Raw genomic sequence first — 15,267 nt, 5'->3', positions numbered from 1 at the left:
ATAACACAGGACGGCTATGCTCACACACTGCCGAAACTGAGTGGATGGCCGTCATTTACTGGCAAATAATTGCTGTTACTTTAAAACAAGGGACATTTGCCAGTAAATGACGGCCATCCACTCAGTGTGGGAACATAGCCGTCCTGTGTTTTCCATCCACTCCTGGTTTTGGTTAAAAAGTCCTGGGAAAAAATCCTGTTTGTGAACATCGCCTCAGTGTGACATTGCTCTCAATAGAGATAATTTAAGATCAGAAGCGGCTTCATCTGTAACAGAATTAGTGATTGACGAACCTTCCAATATCTCCGACAGCAAAAAAAGAGAAATGTTCTCGATCTTAGAAAGTGGTAAAATATTTTATTTTTATTGTATTGTTTTGTCCGTAAAAACACCCCCCCCCATGCACACAACCTGTAAACATGACACTAAACATAAGCATGACCCTAAAAGTAAACATAACCCTGAACGTAACCACAACCCTATACATACAGTACATCTATCCTAAGAGAATAAGAAAGGAGATACTAAAAGGGCGACTAGATGGACCCAGTGGTCTTTTATGTTTCTATGTTTCTAACCTAAAAAGTAAGATAGTGCCATTAAAAAACACAACTCATCCGGCTATATACAATCCCCATAGGGCTCAGCTTATGGAAGAATGAGGACATCAAAGGGGTGGAGCAGGTATCTAGTGGACTCTACAAGAACCTCTTGAGACTGAGTGGTGTTCTCCTCACCAAGAGCCATGTCAGTGTCCATTGACACGTGGAACCAAGTACATGTAGATTGGTGACCTTGATTTTATACCAGTCGGTATCTGCAGGGGGTGGGGTTTCATCAATCATGGGCGGAGCTTAAACAATGGGGGATTCTTTACCATGTTGCACTTACAAGCAGAGACCTCCCACCTATCACCATGTTTTGGGGTGTGGGATAAAACCCATGAGACGTTGGGGAGATGTTGTCCATGGAAGGATTTGGTCCCAGAGCTCCAGTGCTGTAAGGTGACACCACTACCCACTGAGCCACCCAAAGGTAGTTACCCCTGGCCTCCTCCACACTACTGATGAGCAAACATGGTCGTAAATATTGTATATTTGTACCAACATGACGCTAATTGTTTGTTTTTGCCGATCACGGACAATTTGTTCTATGGTCTAAATGGTTATAACGATCACTTTAGAACATGCAAACGTTTATCTTGTTATGTGCTAAGTTTCCTCCCACCAGTTTGAAAGAGCCAATGAAGGTGCGGGAACGGAAAGGCCCATCAGGTAATGTAGTAGCCATGTTCACTACTGGCATTACTGTGATTGGCTGTACAATTAGCATCATTACGTAAGTTACGTACACTGAGGCGAATTTACTCACAGTCTTTCCTGATTCTTGAGCCATTCAGTAGGGAGAGTGAAGCGAGCAGGGACAGCATCTGAATGTAGTTAGACAGCAACCTTCACAGTGGTAGTTAGTCAGTTCAGGGAGGGAGAGATGACCGAGTAGGGCTTAGAACATTGTGAAATTGTCAGTGTAGGGAGGGAGAGCTGACCGAGTGAGGCTTAGAACGTTGCGAAATTGTCAGTGTAGGGAGGGAGAGCGGATTGAGTAGGGCTTAGAACATTGTGAAATTGTCAGTGTAGGGAGAGAGAGCTGACCGAGTGGGGCTTAGAACATTGTGAAATTGTCAGTGTAGGGAGGGAGAGCTGACCGAGTGAGGCTTAGAATGTTTTGAAATTGTCAGTGTAGCGAGGGAGAGCTGACCGAGTGGGGCTTAGAATGTTTTGAAATTGTCAGTGTAGCGAGGGAGAGCTGACCGAGTGAGGCTTAGAACATTGTGAAATTGGCAGTGTAGGGAGGGAGAGCTGACTGAGTAGGGCTTAGAACGTTGTGAAATTGTCAGTGTAAGGAGGGAGAGCGGACTAAGTAGGGATTAGAATGTTGTGTGTAGACCGAAATGTGCGCTTCTACTGTACGTTCATTATTTGTTCGTGAATGTTTGGCGAACAGGAACCGATCATGATCATTTTCTTTTATGTTTGTGTTTGGGATCCGAACCGAATATCGGGATGTTCGTTCATCACTACTCCACACCAATCTGCCCCTACTACTGCAGCTTCCACTGGGCTCAGATTAGCTCCACCTTCTTGTAGGAGTCCAGCCAGCCAGTGGGAGGGATGTCTGCTCCGGCCACCTGATGACTCATCCTGTGACATCATATTTACTGGAAGGGACAAGAATCAGTGGAAAAGAAGGCAGAGCCGCCATGTGTCTGGCTGGAAATAAAAGTGTATATAGAACGTAGAACATCTAGAAAAGTCAACGCTGTGGGAGTTTTTAGAAATACCCCATAGAACCCCTTTATTGCAGGATCCGTCAACAGCAGCCAGTGAAGGTCTCATCGTTTATACCTGGCCCTGCTGTTGTGCGTCACCGGTGGGTAATCCTAGAAGACTATACTGTCCTTCTGCCGGCTGCTGATCTGGTGTCTTCTGCTCCCGATATGGAAGCCCAATGGTGGAGTACGAGGAGTCTGGAGCCTGAAATGAGATGGTTCACACGTCATTCAGCGACCTTCATGTCGACCACTATCTAGACATATTACTAATGTTATCAGCCATGGGGCGGTGCTCACGATGGATTGACTATGAAATGTCTATGAGGCAAATCCGGAGACCAGACTGGACATAAAGTGGTTAAAACACAATATGCAATAAAAATTACAGGTTTGTGGTCAGGAGAATAGGATTATATTTCCTGTACTTGGTGGACTGTCTTGACGTAACTGGGTGACACCTACTTCCCATGAGGCTCTGACAAAGTGCGATACAAACGGAACGGCCTCAGTGAAGGTGGCGAGTCCTCCATATTTTATCCATCACCGGGCATTTTATAAAATGGACTTATACTACATGGTGAGTGCCGAGCGCTTCTTCTTACTATATCTATAGCTGTTGATCCTTATGGGCACCACCTCTCGTGTCACCTAGAGGGACTGTCTACACCAGTGAGGGGAAGAATCGGTAATATCCTTTGTGTTGGACTCACCGTCACAGGGACATCAGAAATCTCCTGGTAGATATGTCCAGTTTGTGGAGACGGCCCTGGCTCATCGTTGCCTTGTGGATGTCCGGCCGTGGTGTAGATGGTGGCAGAGTTACTCCCGGGCTTCATCTTACGAGAAACAACACAAATGAGGGTGAGGAAAGTGGTAGATGAGGAACAAAGAGCAAGACTATAGCTCCCTCCTGTGTACATGGCCACCATGACGGTTCCAGACATCTTGTAGGTAAGTTACCTGCACTGTGTCCTTATTTCCTCTTTTGAGTCTTCTCCACCCTGGAAAAAATATGAAGGCATTTAGTATTAGGCTCAAGAAGATATCGGGTCCCCAGTCACATAGACACAACTGGAAAAGTCTTACATTGGGGCCGGTGATAAAATCTCTGCAGGATAAAAGCAGCGAGAAGAACCAAGAGGACCAGAAATATGGATAACGGAACAAAGATGGCGGCCCTGAGGGAGAAGAGGTCACATGGTAATATGTAGGAAATATCAGACTGCTATGTATATATACTGCACAGACACAAGAATATATGTCATCCATCATGTAACCCACCCTCATGAGCTGTGTGGGATCCCACTCTAAAACCATGGATGATAATGTAGAGTTCTGCCATATGCAGGGAGAGAACATCAGACAGAGAACGAGAGACGGTAAAACACAGAATCTAGACATCTAGACAGATTACTGTTAGTGAGTGTGTTTCATCCTGAAGAGAACACAATAGACACATTGTCGGAGAGAGAAAGCTACAGGTCAGTGTGTTAGGGAGGCAGCCACAAAATAATCCTGGTGCTGATAGAACGGACGTTAGGGACGTGGCATCACAGATTGTTTTACACCTATCTTACTGCTTGTACTGCCACCAAAAAGGATCCCATTGTTCCACTAGAAGCATTTAAGGCAGGACGGTTACTTCAGTCTGTGTCCAAGCGACAAATTTATTTCATTTTAATAAAATGTAATTCTTGGTGCTGAAAGGGTCTCTGTGTTCTAGTGCATTGTGGACGTGTCATCTCTTGTTGTAGTGCCGATACCTATCTGCTAATAGATGGCACCACCGAAATGTTCTGCATCAGTCTGTGACTATCCCATCCGCAATGTCGCTCATACTCTGGGGGAGATCTAATTGGTAACAGAATTAGTGGCAACTAAAAATACTGTATTGTCCTACAAAAAGCCTTAACTGTTATACTACAGTCTGTGTATGGAGGCACAACTCTCCTCTTTATTGAGCCTCTAAAGGGTCCTGCGTGTGATGAAGGATGTAATACAGTGTATACTGTGTCCTAGCCTGAGGTTCCATTCACTTACAGTGAGGATATGCTGCAGTCTATTAACAGTTGAACTGTGTACATGACATTAGCATGAACTCTCTCCACCACCTGCTTGAGGAGCCGCTCTGTCTGAGGTTATTCCCCGGGCAGCCTATCACAGCTTACAATTAGGCTGAACGTGTATTTCCTTTCTCCCGGCCAATCAGGGCCTTGACTAAAGTTTCCCCATATCTCCTTTCCAATCCTGGACCAAGTTCCCTCAGGTCACCTCCACCAATGGGACAGCTTCCCTGTAGTAGAGTAAGGTGGTTAGGGAAGGACCAGAAGGTCAGGGTTCCTCTGTACCAGTTTCCTGCTGTTACTTTAGCTGTATCAAGAGCCAGAGAGTCGCTTTCCGGGGCCTGGCTGCTGGGCCAGTGCCCAAACCTTTACTGCTGCTCCTGTGTTCCTGTAGGCAGTGTTAGGCCACCAGAGGAGAATCTACCTGCCCTTGCTCTGAGGGTCATCGCTACAGTTTCATGCCTTAAACTCAAGTCCTGCGTTCTGCAGTGAGTCAAGTTTAGACAGTGTGGTGTCCTACAGTTAAGTGCCCTAGGCACCTGTCGCAAAGTTATCTCTTCAGTTCAGTAGTGATTAAGGTAGTATTCTCTAGTTTCACCACTAGGTGTCATTGTTCCTTTTAAACCTTGTTATATGTTGACGAGGGCAACCGATATTGTTGCTGAAACGCGTAGATTACCTTTTTTGCCTCTTTAAGCACCCGTACCAGCAGTGACGTCACTCGACTCCCGGGAAAATATTTTTTAAACTGCCACCACCTACGTAGCCAACGGCGGAGTAGTGCCGCCGGCCGGGGCACCTCCAGCGGAGGTTACACTCATCATTCTGTTGCATTTTTAAAGAACGTACCATAGACGCATATATTGGATCTACAGCAAACATCACAAACCACGAGCAGCATCATACCAGGTAACTAATTGAATTATACCTAACGCACAGTATAACACACTACCTAAGATTGCCTAATATTGCGCTTACTGTCATTATCCCTATATAGTTACTTTTAACCCCTAATGAACTGACGGGTGTTCATTTTTCTGACAAACAGCAGCATAACTAAGTGTCGCGCTAGTGTGAGGTTACACCTCAATATTTTATATATTATTTTTTAGCTGAAGTAAGTAAAGGGTTACTATTGTTAATGTACCACATGGTCTGTGCTGTCCACGGCTGGGGCTTGTGTCACCCTATTAGGACGGGTAACTCGACACTGTAGGGCAGAAGGTGGTCAGTACCCCTACAACTACCTTTATTGTATTCAGCAATTACAAGTATCTTTCAGCAGAGATCCAGTGAAGCACTAAAGTTTGTAACAAGATAAACTATCTACTGCCAAAGTGTTTTTTTTATTTCCAAGAGACTGTACAGTAAAGCTGTTCTATTTATTTTACTGGGACTCAGTCTTCCTTACATCAGCACCAGCACCTATAAACGTCCGCTACACACCTTGGGTTATTTTTCCCCTTTCTGTGTGTGGCGGTAGCGATAGTCCAGGTGGGTCAATTTCCACTCAGGACTACCGTGACAAGAGCCCAAGGGACCCATCACAGGTCTCCTAATTATCCTGAGCCAATTAGAGCTAACCAAGTGTCTGCTCATTATCCTGAGCCAATCAGAGCTAACCAAGTGTCACCTCATTATTCTGAGCCAATCACAACTAACCAAGTGTCACCTCATTATCCTGAGCCAATCACAGCTAACCAAGTGTCACCTCAATATCCTGAGGTAAAGGGGTTCTTTTCCGGAGTGTTTCTACAGAAGTCAGACAGAGCAACAGTCAGAGAGGAGAGTTCTTTCTGGGAGCCTGGCCGCTGGTTAGGGCCCATACCTGTCCTATGTTCTGGTGTTTGCCGCTGGTCAGGGCCCATACCTGTCCTTTGTTCTGGTGTTGGCCGCTGGTTAGGAATCATACCTGTCCTATGTTCCGGTGTTGGCCGCTGGTTAGGAATCATACCTGTCCTATGTTCCGGTGTTGGCCGCTGGTCAGGGCTCATGCCTGTCCTATGTCCCGGTGTTGGCCGCTGGTCAGGGCCCATACCTGTCCTATGTTCTGGTGTTGGCCACTGGTCAGGGCTCATACATGTCCTATGTTCCGGTGTTGGCCGCTGGTCAGGGCCCATACCTGTCCTATGTTCTGGTGTTGGCCACTGGTCAGGGCTCATACCTGTCCTATGTTCCGGTGTTGGCCGTTGGTTAGGAATCATACCTGTCCTATGTTCCGGTGTTGGACGCTGGTTAGGGCTCATACCTGTCCTATGTCCCGGTGTTGGCCGCTGGTTAGGGCTCATACCTGTCCTATGTTCCGGTGTTGGCCGCTGGTCAGGGCTCATACCTGTTCTATGTTCCAGTGTTGGCCACTGGTCAGGGCTCATACCTGTCCTATGTTCTGTGTTAGCCGCTAGTCAGGGCTCATACCTGTCCTATGTTCCGGTGTTGGCCGCTGGTCAGGGCTCATACCTATCCTATGTTCCGGTGTTGGCCGCTGGTCAGGGCTCATACCTGTTCTATGTTCCAGTGTTGGCCGCTGGTCAGGGCTCATACATGTCCTATGTTCCGGTGTTGGCCGCTGGTCAGGGCTCATACCTGTCCTATGTTCCGGTGTTGGCCGCCGGTCAGGGCTCATACCTGTCCTATGTTCCGGTGTTGGCCGCTGGTCAGGGCTCATACCTGTCCTATGTCCCGGTGTTGGCCACTGGTCAGGACTCATACCTGTTCTATGTCCTGGTGTTGGCCGCCGGTCAGGGCTCATACATGTCCTATGTTCTGGTGTTGGCCACTGGTCAGGACCCATACCTGTCCTATGTCCCGGTGTTGGCCGCCGGTCAGGGCTCATACCTGTCCTATGTTCTGGTGTTGGCCGCTGGTCAGGGCTCATACCTGTCCTATGTTCCGGTGTTGGCCGCTAGTTAGGGCCCATACCTGTCCTATGTTCTGGTGTTTGCCGCTGGTCAGGGCCCATACCTGTCCTATGTTCTGGTGTTGGACGCTGGTCAGGGCTCTTACCTGTCCTATGTTCCGGTGTTGGTCACTGGTTAGGGCTCATACATGTCCTATGTTCTGGTGTTGGCCGCTGGTCAGGGCCCATACCTGTCCTATGTTCTGGTGTTGGCCACTGGTCAGGGCTCTTACCTGTCCTATGTCCCGGTGTTGGTCGCCGGTCAGGGCTCATACATGTCCTATGTTCTGGTGTTGGCCACTGGTCAGGACCCATACCTGTCCTATGTCCCGGTGTTGGCCGCCGGTGAGGGCTCATACCTGTCCTATGTTCTGGTGTTGGCCGCTGGTCAGGGCTCATACCTGTCCTATGTTCCGGTGTTGGCCGCTGGTTAGGGCCCATACCTGTCCTATGTTCTGGTGTTTGCCGCTGGTCAGGGCCCATACCTGTCCTATGTTCTGGTGTTGGACGCTGGTCAGGGCTCTTACCTGTCCTATGTTCCGGTGTTGGTCACTGGTTAGGGCTCATACATGTCCTATGTTCTGGTGTTGGCTGCTGGTCAGGGCCCATACCTGTCCTATGTTCTGGTGTTGGCCGCTGGTCAGGGCTCATACCTGTCCTATGTCCCGGTGTTGGCCGCTGGTTAGGGCTCATACCTGTCCTATGTTCCGGTGTTGGCCGCTGGTCAGGGCTCATACCTGTTCTATGTTCCAGTGTTGGCCACTGGTCAGGGCTCATACCTGTCCTATGTTCTGTGTTAGCCGCTAGTCAGGGCTCATACCTGTCCTATGTTCCGGTGTTGGCCGCTGGTCAGGGCTCATACCTATCCTATGTTCCGGTGTTGGCCGCTGGTCAGGGCTCATACCTGTTCTATGTTCCAGTGTTGGCCGCTGGTCAGGGCTCATACATGTCCTATGTTCCGGTGTTGGCCGCTGGTCAGGGCTCATACCTGTCCTATGTTCCGGTGTTGGCCGCCGGTCAGGGCTCATACCTGTCCTATGTTCCGGTGTTGGCCGCCGGTCAGGGCTCATGCCTGTCCTATGTCCCGGTGTTGGCCACTGGTCAGGACTCATACCTGTTCTATGTCCTGGTGTTGGCCGCCGGTCAGGGCTCATACATGTCCTATGTTCTGGTGTTGGCCACTGGTCAGGACCCATACCTGTCCTATGTCCCGGTGTTGGCCGCCGGTCAGGGCTCATACCTGTCCTATGTTCTGGTGTTGGCCGCTGGTCAGGGCTCATACCTGTCCTATGTTCCGGTGTTGGCCGCTAGTTAGGGCCCATACCTGTCCTATGTTCTGGTGTTTGCCGCTGGTCAGGGCCCATACATGTCCTATGTTCTGGTGTTGGACGCTGGTCAGGGCCCATACCTGTCCTATGTTCTGGTGTTGGACGCTGGTCAGGGCTCATACCTGTCCTATGTTCTGGTGTTGGCCGCTGGTTAGGGCCCATACCTGTCCTATGTTCTGGTGTTTGCCGCTGGTCAGGGCCCATAGCTGTCCTATGTTCTGGTGTTGGCCGCTGGTTAGGGCCCATACCTGTCCTATGTTCTGGTGTTTGCCGCCGGTCAGGGCCCATAGCTGTCCTATCTTCTGGTGTTGGCCGCTGGTCAGGGCTCATACCTGTCCTATGTTCTGTTGTTGGAACAGTGTGAACAGTGCCATACAGAAGAGCTCAGTGTGATCTGTGCCATGATGCAAACAACGTTTTGGAGTAAAACACTATAGGAGATCCACAGTAGACTTTACAGACTGCAGACCCTCTGTCCCTGGGTCCAACTTAGAGAAACACTGGAGAAGAATTGTTTAGAGAAGAGACCACTTCTGGCCAATATAACACGGGGGCAGTTGACCCTAGACCATGGGAAGATCCACGAAAGACTCTACAGACCGCAGACCCTCTGTCTATGTGCCCATCACAGAGAAACACTGATAAGAACAGTGATCAGAGAAGGACATGGTGAAGATGGAAGACATCTCAGAGACCATCAGTGTTCCTAGGAAAATGTTCTATGGACATAGGAGACAATAAGAAGTTGGAAAAATACCGAGCTCCAATGCACAGAATTATAGAGGAGAAAGAGGATCCTTGCACACTGCACCAAACCCTCAGCCCAGCTGTGCAGGGATCATGGGGGAGTATTATAGTGGGGGGTCATGTCATAGTTTGGGAGTATAATTCCTCAAGCCAGAGATGTCTACAGATGAAACAAGATGACAACCCAAAGTACGGATCAACAAAATAACCAGGAAAAAGAGAACCCAAACTTTGAACCCTGACCCCAGATCTATGGAGATCCTGACCCCTGACCCCAGCTCTATGGAGATCCTGACCCCAGTCCTATAGAGATCGTGTCCTCTGACCCCTGACCCCAGCTCCATGGAGATCCTGACCCAAGCTCCATGGAGAACCTGACCTATAGAGATCATGTCCCCTGACCTGAAGAGGGCGCTGTACACCGGGAATCCCAGACATATAACACATATCTATCTAGAAGCCAATAATAATAAAAATATTATAGTCACTTACCTGGAGATTCCGGCTCTTGTTGTTATTATTGATGTAGATGTTGTAGGTTTTGTAGTTGTAGATGTAGGTGTTGTTGTTGTTATTGTTGTAGATGTAGATGTTGTTATTGTTGTAGATGTTGTTGTTGTTGTTGTTGTTGTAGAATAAGGTTTCCTGGAAAAGGAGCAAATATACAATACATGAATGTTACCATTATTATTCTATCACAGCCCATACCACTAACCTTATGGAGACTCCATGGTCCGACCTGAGGGGGGCGCCGCACGCAGGGAGTATTACTGTATTCAGTCCATACAAGTTTGGCTTATAGTATTTGACACCCATCAGGCACTTCTTCTCCTGGCAGATACATCAGTATATACTCGTTACTGTAGGAGATTATGTCAAAGATGGCGGCAAGTCCTTATCGGTTCAGCGTCCAGGGGGCGGGGCCATTGGCTGCAGTAGCACTCCCAGCATTGTAGCAAATGGTGAAAATTCTGTATATTCTGATGATCCAAATAAAGGATTGGTAACAGGGAGGGGAAAGCTTCAGGACTGATGTAGATGAGGATATCCCAGCAACATGCCTGAAACGTAGGGACACCGACCCTCTAAGACGGGTTATATAAGTGTCCAAGTAACCCTGTCAGGTGTCACACTCTGGGATGATGGGTGCATTTTACACTGTCACCACTTGGGGTCTCACTCTCCTCTGTCTGAACTGTAAGCACAGCTGAAGGAAAAGGGTTAACTGCTGTTCTGTTTGACCAATCACTAGTGTCGGTACCTCACAGACAACCCACCTGTTACACCTCTTCCCTCTCCTTTCTCTGGCACTCCCCACCAATAGGAGGCTAGACCCGGTCACCCCTATAAGAGGTTTGTCAGCTCCTGGTGGGAGGTCTCTTTGTCTTCAGTGAGGAATTACATGTGAGGAGTTACACACAGATAGAGTTCCTGCTGCAGTTTACAGCTGGCTTAGGCCAGGACCCAGGGTCTTCTAGTCAGTAAAGGAATTGGTGTGGGACAGAGACACAGTTCCAGAGCCTTCAGGATAGTTCCAGATCTGTCTACAAGCTTAGGACAGTCTACAAAGTCAAGAGACTCATCCCCAGTAGGACAAAGAGCCTAAGCTGACGTATCCTTCTTAACTACGCACAGCTATCTTGGGGAGTTTTGAGGAGTTAGCTTTGCAGTTTTATAGGCCTGGGGCCCCGTACTACCCAAACTGGCAGTCACTGAACTGTTTTGGCAAAAGGCGGTCTAACCATGAGAGAAAGGATTCTCCACTGCAGTACACTCTACACAATCCCGGCAGAGAACACTACTACATAGGTAAGGTCCTCAAGATGGCCCCTATACCTACCCTTCTTCTACCCTATCTCAGGTCACTACCTCAAGCACCGCTGTCACCTATACCTGCACCTAGTGAGCTGTTACCTACAGTAACCTGGATTGCACGGACGTTCCAAAGTAAAAGTCACCTCCTGGTTAAGTGTTGGGCTCTGTGCTCATTTCCCCACAGCACCTGTACCTTGTGCTCCGCCATAACCCCCCTATAACCATAGCCGGGAATGGGGTGCAGAGTGGGGGTTGTGATACTCTGGGGCCCGGACCCCATAAAGCCCTGGTACCAGTCGCTGCGCGGTACATACCTCGTTGTTGACGTCTTACAAGGTTTTCCCTTTTTCTTCCCGGCACAATCGTCCCGTGTGTTCCCTTGGGATCTCCGTTTTCCTTGGGTGTTTTCTGTAGAGTGATCACATTATAGACCAAGCATGGAAGCAAGAAACACAGAGAAGGCAATTACAGGACGTTCACAGCATCAACACAAAGACATCCCGGCAGGACATGGCAGCATTCTGGGATCCTAATAAATGACTGAATAGATTCTACAATTTTACATTAATTATATTATTACATTCGGCTGTATATTGTAGAGGGATTTGCTCAGTAGAGTGCAGGATTGCAGTGTGAACAGCAGTCAACAGGCTCAAACGAATGAAGTCCAAGTCCCGGCTTTGCCTGCGTTTATTATCCAATACAAGAAAACAAATAAACAGCTTTGGCTTTAGGCAGAACACAAAATAACCTCTGCTTGTCCAGCACTAACTAACAGCAGCCGGCCCTGTCTATACACTACGACTAGCTGCAGTCGCACAAACATAACCTATTATATACAGTCCAGTGTTTTACCTTGGTCAGGTATACGGCTTCTCCTGAGGCTGCCGCCCTCCCGCACACCCAGCTGCCCCCGGCCCCCCTCTGTCCATGGCTCTGCAACACAATATGGAGCTGATGATGATCCAGCCCGAGCACCTGTGCTGCCCGACGCCAAACAATATCTGGAGTGCAGGGAGTGGTATGGACAGCCCGACTGCCAAGCCTGCCATCCATTCCTGCCCCACTACCAAATCTGCTATCCATTCCTGCCCCACTACAAAGCCTGCCATCCATTCCTGCCCCACTACCAAGCCTGCCATCCATTTCTGCCCTACTACCAAGCCTGCCATCCATTCCTGCCCCACTACCAAATCTGCTATCCATTCCTGCCCCACTACCAAGCCTGCCATCCATCCCTGCCCTACTGCCAAGCCTGCCATCCATTCCTGCCCCACTACCAAGCCTGCCATCCATTCCTGCCCCACTGCCAAACCTGCCATCCATTCCTGCCCCACTATCAAGCCTGCCATCCATTCCTGCCCCACTACCAAGCCTGCCATCCATTCCTGCCCCACTACCAAGCCTGCCATCCATCCCTGCCCTACTGCCAAGCCTGCCATCCATTCCTGCCCCACTACCGAGCCTGCCATCCATTGCTGCCCCACTACCGAGCCTGCCATCCATTCCTGCCCCACTACCGAGCCTGCCATCCATTCCTGCCCCACTACCAAGCCTGCCATCCATTCCTGCCCTACTGCCAAGCCTGCCATCCATTCCTGCCACACTACCAAGCCTGCCATCCATTCCTGCCCCACTACCAAGCCTGCCATCCATCCCTGCCCTACTGCCAAGCCTGCCATCCATTCCTGCCCCACTACCGAGCCTGCCATCCATTGCTGCCCCACTACCGAGCCTGCCATCCATTCCTGCCCCACTACCGAGCCTGCCATCCATTCCTGCCCCACTACCAAGCCTGCCATCCATTCCTGCCCTACTGCCAAGCCTGCCATCCATTCCTGCCCCACTACCAAGCCTGCCATCCATTCCTGCCCTACTACCAAGCCTGCCATCCATTCCTGCCCTACTACCAAGCCTGCCATCCATTCCTGCCCCACTACCAAGCCTGCCATCCATTCCTGCCCCACTACCAAGCCTGCCATCCATTCCTGCCCCACTACCAAGCCTGCCATCCATTCCTGCCCTACTACCAAGCCTGCCATCCATTCCTGCCCTACTACCAAGCCTGCCATCCATTCCTGCCCCACTACCAAGCCTGCCATCCATTCCTGCCCCACTACCGAGCCTGCCATCCATTCCTGCCCCACTACCAAGCCTGCCATCCATTCCTGCCACACTACCAAGCCTGCCATCCATTCCTGCCCCACTACCAAGCCTCCCATCCATTCCTAAAAACCGGGCCCAAACACACTTTATCAATACATCCCCTGCAGTTACCTTTGCTGGAGATCCCATCACATCCCTGATTTTTCCATTTCTCAGATAGTGAGACATGAACTTCCCTCAGTCCTAGTAGGTGTAATAGCTGAACCCAGGCGAAACATAGCGACCGTCCAGGATTAACCCCTTCAGTGTCTCACAATATATATTATATGCGGGTGTATATATATTACATTCAGGTGTATATATATTATATGCGGGTGTATATATATTACATTCGGGTGTATATATATTACATTTGGGGGTGTATATATTACATTCGGGTGTATATATAGTACATTTGGGGGTGTATATATTACATTCGGGTGTATATATAGTACATTTGGGGGTGTATATATTACATTCGGGTGTATATATATATTAAATTCGGCTGTGTATATATTACATTCGGGTGTATATATATTACATTCGGGTGAAGATATATTACATTTGGGGGGTATATATTAAATTTGGGGGGTATATGTTGAATTCGAGGGTGTATATATTACATTCGGGTGTATATATATTACATTCGGGTGAAGATATATTTTATTTGGGGGGTATATATTAAATTTGGGGGGTATATATTGAATTCGGGGGTGTATATATTACATTTGAGGGTGTATATATTACATTCGGGTGTATATATATTACATTCGGGTGTGTATATATTACATTCGGGTGAAGATATATTACATTTGGGGGGTATATATTAAATTTGGGGGGTATATATTGAATTCGGGGGTGTATATATTACATTCGGGTGTATATATATTACATTCGGCTGTGTATATATTACATTCAGGTGTATATATATTACATTCGGGTGTGTATATATTACATTTGGGGGTGTATATATTACATTCGGGTGTATATATATATATATATTATATTTGGGTTTATATATATTCCATTGGGGTGTATAGTATATATCTATTAGGAAGTGTATATATTACATACGGGTCTGTATACTGTATATTACTGGGGTATATGTATATTATATTCGGGTGTATACTGTATATATTACATTCGGGGGTATGTAAATTACATTCCGGATGCTGTGCAGTATGTGCAGCGTCCGGAGCCGCCAGCTAGGTGGAGAGAGCCGCCCCGGCAGAGCTGAGGATTCCTGTGCTGGGAGAGAGCAGTGCCCGTGCTGAGCACACTGGAGGAGAGCTGGATGCAGCCTGCAGGACTCCTGAGATCTCCTCTCTGTGGTCTGTGTGGGCGGGAGCATGGGTGGGCTCTGACACTCCATGCCCCAGCACTATCAGCCTCCAGCTGCCCCTGCTCCCCGCTACTGGTGATGGCTGAGGGATCGCACCTGCTGCCTGATGCCACCCGGCCCCTGGCATAAAAGCATAGAAGCCGCTGGTAAGGGTGACGGGGGCCATGAGGCTGATCCCACAGCCAGCAGCAGTAGTGGGGAGCAGGGGCATCTGCAGGCTTATAGTGCTGCTGTACTGAGGACCGGCAGCCCAGGGGAATACCCCTGAACTGTCGGCCCCCTGCGCTGCCGCCCCCTGCACTGCCGCCCCCCTGCGCTGCCAGCCCTCTGCTCACCTATCAGCTCCTGCGTCAAGGATCCCCCAGCACCCTTCCTAAGCTTGGTTAAATGAACCCCCTGTGGACCAGACTGGGCTCCGTTGGGGGGAGGGAAGGAGGGGTAGGGTTTACTTACCCTCCAGTCTTCTGTCCGTTGTCAGCGGCTGAGCAGGGACACTGCTTCAGCTGCTGATTGGCTGAGCTGACTGAGCTGGAGCATCAGCCAATCAGGGGCTGTATCAATGTCCCGGCTGCTGATTCAGCGGCTCCAGCTATGAAGAG

At 49.0% G+C, this 15,267-nt stretch overlaps 1 protein-coding gene across 2 annotated transcripts in view; it reads right to left on the bottom strand.

Moving 5' to 3' along the window:
- Positions 1 to 374: 374 nt before the first annotated feature.
- The window catches only part of LOC138786377 (coiled-coil domain-containing protein 80-like), a 33,338-nt gene continuing 18,445 nt past the window's right edge, over positions 375 to 15,267 (bottom strand). For both annotated transcript variants that reach the window (XM_069963364.1, XM_069963365.1), the window contains 6 exons: positions 11,496 to 11,589; positions 9,859 to 10,011; positions 3,419 to 3,510; positions 3,293 to 3,333; positions 3,043 to 3,168; positions 375 to 2,534 (listed from right to left, as the gene is read on the bottom strand). In XM_069963364.1, the coding sequence (XP_069819465.1) occupies positions 2,400 to 2,534; positions 3,043 to 3,168; positions 3,293 to 3,333; positions 3,419 to 3,510; positions 9,859 to 10,011; positions 11,496 to 11,589 (641 nt within the window). In that variant the 3' untranslated portion in view covers positions 375 to 2,399. The remainder of the gene's footprint in view (positions 2,535 to 3,042; positions 3,169 to 3,292; positions 3,334 to 3,418; positions 3,511 to 9,858; positions 10,012 to 11,495; positions 11,590 to 15,267) is intronic.

This window comes from Dendropsophus ebraccatus, chromosome 3 (genome assembly GCF_027789765.1).
Source record: "Dendropsophus ebraccatus isolate aDenEbr1 chromosome 3, aDenEbr1.pat, whole genome shotgun sequence".
In the NCBI taxonomy this organism is placed as follows: domain Eukaryota; kingdom Metazoa; phylum Chordata; class Amphibia; order Anura; family Hylidae; genus Dendropsophus; species Dendropsophus ebraccatus.
The sequence above is the reverse complement of the archived record's forward strand: the minus strand, read 5'-3'. Positions and strand labels throughout refer to the sequence as shown.